The 5,580-nt window shown below is 41.2% G+C and overlaps 1 protein-coding gene across 1 annotated transcript; it reads left to right on the plus strand.

The window, feature by feature from the left end:
- The first annotated feature begins 2,170 nt into the window (after nucleotides 1-2,170).
- Nucleotides 2,171-2,773, plus strand: LOC145414609 (uncharacterized). Its single transcript, XM_080284136.1, has one exon. It carries the CDS (start codon nucleotides 2,171-2,173, stop codon nucleotides 2,771-2,773), a length of 603 nt encoding a protein of 200 aa, XP_080140262.1.
- Nucleotides 2,774-5,580: the final 2,807 nt, after the last annotated feature.

Consider the following 5,580-nt stretch of genomic DNA (forward strand, 5'->3'; position numbering starts at 1 on the left):
CGTTACCCCGAGGCGATTCCCCTACGAAACATCCATACAAATGCAGTAGTGAAGGAACTGCTGCTCTTCTTAGCAAGGTTTGGTCTCCCGTATGAAGTGCAGTCTGACATAGGCAGCAACTTGAAGTCTAAGGTCTTTAAGCAGAGTTTGAAGAAATTAAGAATCAACCACATCACTTCCAGCACCTATCACCACAATCCCAGGGCGCACTTGAATGTTACCATCAAACTGTGAAGATTATGCTTCAAAAGTACTGTGAAGAAACTGGTCAAGATTGGGACAGAGGTGTACCGTTTCTGCTCTTTGCAATGCGAGAAGGTCCAACAGAGTCACTTGGATTCTTCCCGAATGAGTTGGTGTTGGGAGATCAATGAGAGGACCTCTGATGTTGGTGAAGGAGACTTGAAGTAATAGAACACAAGCCCCTACTTATATACTGCACTGTGCCATGGAGATCAAGGAGAGACTTTCCTGCAGTTTGAAAGCTGCCCATGAGAACCTGAAGGAGTCCCAACGAGCTATGAAGGAGTGGTACGATAAGGACACCCAAGAGAGAGAATTCGACGAAGGTGATGAAGTTCTGGTACTCTTGCCCTTACCCGGCCTCCCTCTTTCTGCCAAGTTTTTGGATCACTACCAAGTTTGCAGGAAAGTCAGCTCCACTGACTACTTGATCAGGACACCTGCTCAATGCAAGAGGCTTCAACTCTCTCATGTGAACATGTTGAAGCTCTAGCATCGACCCACGCCTCTCCCCAGTGTTGTTTGCAGCTTGGTTGCCGAGCCTAGTGCTGCTGAACCTGCTGAAGAGCCCATTTGTCCCCTCAGCTTGGATAGTGCAGCACAGTAGCAGAGCAATCTGGAGGCCAGGCAAGAACTCCCAGGTAAGCTTTCTCATCTTAACCCAGAACAGAAGAAAGGGCAATTGAATTTAATGCTGTTGTTCGTGTCATCAGTGATTGTCCAGGGCATACAACCATCACGTGTCACGACACTGACGTCGGAGATGCATCCTCTGTTAAACTTCCCCCATATCTTGTGCATCCCAGTCAGGGCCGGCCCTAGGCATAGGCAGACTAGGCGACTGCCTAGGGCCCCAAGTCCATCAAAGGTCCTCCTGATGTCTCCTTCAGGAAAAAAGTTTAGAAGCTCTGAGGCTGGGTTTGAAAATTTCAGTTATCTGTCCTGTTAGGAGCCCCTATAACATATATTGGCATATACCAAAGCATACATCGTTACTGTTGTGGTCTTCTCTACAGTATACCGCTAGTATTATACTGTAAGTAATTTCTTTTTTCTTGTTTTTTTTTTTTTCCCTGACACTTTGCCTGTACTACGCACTGTCACACTCCTGTCCTTTATTTCCGGTTCCGGAGTTCCCTCATCCAATGTAAATAATCGTTCACCCACTAGAGTACTAAATGCTCACAAGACTTAATTACCAAAAGGCTATTATTATACTCCTTTGCATTTGTTTTATCCTTTTAAATTTTGGCAAATGTGGAATATTTGAATATGGTGAAATGGAAGATGAAGCCACAACCAGTAATCAAACATATACAGTCCAACGATATGACAGTCTTCTGTGCCGGACGGGAACACTACAGATTCGAATGTGATGCCTCTCGGCTGTCATTCAAGTTTTGCAACTCTCCCTGAGTCCCATTCAGTAGTGTCGAGGCTACTAATGCAGACGCAGTTACACTGAGAGCTACACCAGTGTAAATCTTATGAATTTCAATAACGTCCAAAAGAAAGTATCTATAAGGCGCCGAGAAAAGAAACGAAGAAAGGAAGATGATAAAAAAAAAAAAATCAAGACAAAGATAGGTAACATTAGACCCACTGCCATTGAACCTGGCAAATAATTCGGACCCTTCAAGGGTTCCAGAATGGACACATATTACCTACGAGTCTTATCTGGTACAGGCTACCTGCCTGGGAGTTGCCAGTCTTACCTCATGATAAAAAAAAAAAAAAAAAAATGTGCATATATATATATATATATATATATATATATATATATATATATATATATATATATATATATATATATATATATATATATATTTAAATTCTAATTTGCTTTTTTTCAAGTAACTGATGTCTAATATTCCCTTTTTATTTGTTTTAATGTCATGCCCTGACAGTCCTATGATATGGATCAAACATGAAAGGGAAAACCAAGGGCGTGCAGGCACAGCTGTTGACAATAAACCCCCGTGCACTCTTTGTTCCCTGTGGGGAACATACTCTAAATCTTGTGGTGGCAAATGTTGCTGAAAGCTCACCTGATGCCTCAGGGTATTTCGGAAATCTTCAGAAGCTGTTTACTGTATTTTCAGCTACAATACAGCGATGGACAGTACTGAAGAACAGGGTAGATATGTCTCTGAAATCGTTGTCAGAGACAAGGTGGGAAAGCTGCATCAGAGCTATAAAGGCTGTGCGTTATCAAACGATGCAGGTAAGGAAGACCCTGCTGGATCTGAGGAACCAAGTCACAGAACCCGTGACAAGCACTGAGTCCCAGTCACGGGCGGAGGAAGTTGGGTCTTACCGTTTTTTAATATGCACCGTGTTATGGTATGACATTCTGTGCCAATTACAAGTGAGCAAGCTTCTGCAGTCTACCACTATGCAGCTTGATGTGGCTATGAGCCTACTCAAGAACACTAAAGCCTTCCTGGTGAGGTACCGTGATAGTAGATTTGTCTCAGCACAAACATCAGCTAAGGACATTTGCGAGGAGATGAAGTCGAGGCTGTGCTGAAGGAAAAGAGACTTCGAATAACAAAGAGGCACTATAGATACGAAGCTCCAGATGAACCATTTCCTGATGTTCTGAAAAAATTGGAAGTATCTTTTTTTTAATGAAGTTGTAGACTCTGCCATTACATCACTTGATGAAAGATTTCAGAGTCTGGAGGAAGTAAGAGACAAGTATGGAGTTCTCTTTCACTTCAAAGAAATGTCCTCTGAAGAACTCACAACACAATGTCAGGAGCTGAGCAACACCCTAAGCTGTGGTGAAGAATTAGACATTGATGAAAAGGAACTGGCCGGGGAGATGAGAAGCCTACCAGATTTACCGTCTGTGAATTTAACAGCACTGGAGCTTACCATGAAAAGCAAATTAATAAACTTTACCCAAATATGTGAATAGCACTGAGGATAACATCCACTCTCCCAGTTACTGTAGTTACAGCAGAGAGGAGTTACTCTAATCTTAGGCATACCAAAACTTACCTAAGGTTTACGATGGCTCAAGATAGGCTCACTGGGCTTGCTGCCATCAGCATAAATCATGTTATTGGGCGTCAACTGTCATATGATGATATAATTGACGATTTTGCTACAGTAAAGTCAAGGAAAAAGAAATTCTAGAATAAATTGTAGATTTTAGACATACTAGCGATATATCACTGGCTGTGTTCGAAATAAATAACGGTTTATATTATATCTACTGGTCGACAAAATTTAAAAAACAATGGTGTGGTTCTAGTATATTTTTAGGTGAGTCTAAGCAACATGAACCTGTAAATTTCTAATATGATATCCATATTCTCCAGCATGTCCAGTTTTCGAGAATATTATACCATTGGAAAATCTCCTCGTGTGATGGAAAGTCCGATTCGACTCCAGTCATAGTGATAGATATACATTGTAAAGCTGCATTCAGCTAGTAATTGTTGGAGTTTATATAATTTTCAGTTAAGTACCTGGATCACAAGATATTTAGCAACTCAAAGTGAATCAGCTACAGCTAAAAGTCGAGTAAAATTTTCCCGCCATCAAGCAGATGATATATATATATTTTTTTGACACCAATGTATGCAGTGGTAATCTTATATATCCTATTATACTATTTCAGCTTTTCTTTACTGTTACAATGCCTTGATCTGTGTTGGCAAGCAATGAAGCATCGCAATTGTATGAATGCATCAGACTCTTTCTGCTACATCTGCGGGTTCTTTACACCTGAAAGCCTGAAAAGACCAGTTACAAGGAATGTTAAAAGTGTTAACAAACATTACTTCAAATGTCCTGATGGTAATCAAAACAAGAAGTGGGCACCCCATATTACATGCAAGCTCGGTGTAAACCACATGAAATGGCCATCAGGTATGCCTTTTGCTATACCAATGGTTTGGCACGAATCAAATGATCACTGTCCTGACTGCTACTTTTGCCTCACTAACACCAAAGGAAGTTCAGTGAAAACTTGGTCCAAGATCAGGTATCCTTACGTACCTTCTCTAAGGCAAGCACCCCTTGGCCCTGAGCTTCCAGTTCCAGATCCTCCATTAAGTACCACAAGTGAATCAGAATCTAGTGGGGAGGAGTGTTGCATGGATGCTGACTTTCAAGAAGATTTGTAGAACAAGGAGCCACACTTCATCAGTCAGGTAGAGCTGCATGACCTTACAAGAGACCTTAACAACGTCATGGAGAAAAACGATTTCCTTGGATCTCGACTCGAACAATGGAACATGCTACAAGGTGGAGTTTGTATCACCACTTTCCATCGTGGACATGAAAACCTCTCAGTGTACTTCACGATGGATGACATGCTTTGTTACTGTTATGATGTATCATTAATGCAACACCTTTGTAAGTCTCGTCCTTATCAAAAAGGAAAATGATGGTTGTTCATAGATTCTGGGAAGAATGCACTGAAGGCAGTCCTTCTCCACAATGGAAATAGGCTTCCTTCTGTTCCAATTGTGCATGCCCATGGAAGGAATGAAAGTTATGAAACTATGGGTACTCTGTTGACTGCTACTGGCTACAAAACACATCAGTGGAGCATTTGTGGGTACCTTAAAGTGATCTGCTTGCTTCTAGGACTTTAGCAAGGTTACGCAAAGCACATGTGTTTTCTCTGTTCATGGGACAGCAGAGAAGACGCTAAGCATTACCAACAAAAAGAATGCCCAGTGTGACCGAAAGATATGACTGGAATGTTTAACTGTCTTAACCCGCCCCATCCCGGCCGATTTTTCCACCACTAACACCCCCAATCCCAGCAGATTTCGGATATTTTTTTTTTTTTTTTTTGGCTCAAACCTCCGCATTTGGTGAGAAACGATGACAGATCACAGAGAAAGTGCATACCTGAGACTAGAAATGGTCAAAACAGGTAAGCCATCACCTGGTACCGTATTCTGTAAAGGCGCTCGGCTGCTGTCCCGTTTTCTATGTTGAGGTACGTCTTGGAAATCATTCAGAATTGGTAGATATTCATCAGTTTCGAACAAAATAACATGTAGTACACAAATATATTGGTTTTCACACAAAAATATAGACGAAATAAGCACTGATCCATTGAGTGAGCATAGCAAAATCGCCCAAATCGGTCACATATGATTCACTATGACTGTTGTTTCAACATACATTTCATTTTCTCTACTTACATAATACTTTTCCACTAACATTATACCAGTTTCCACTTTACAGAACTGTTATCACATATTTACAGGCCTTACGATTATATTTAGCATAATCTATCTATCTATCTATCTATTGCCAGACGCCTCAATCCCGTTTGGGGTGGCCACAAACAAATCGCCTCCAAGT

Source organism: Coenobita brevimanus, chromosome 100 (genome assembly GCF_032717465.1).
Source record: "Coenobita brevimanus isolate Jiangsu-jjx chromosome 100, ASM3271746v2, whole genome shotgun sequence".
In the NCBI taxonomy this organism is placed as follows: domain Eukaryota; kingdom Metazoa; phylum Arthropoda; class Malacostraca; order Decapoda; family Coenobitidae; genus Coenobita; species Coenobita brevimanus.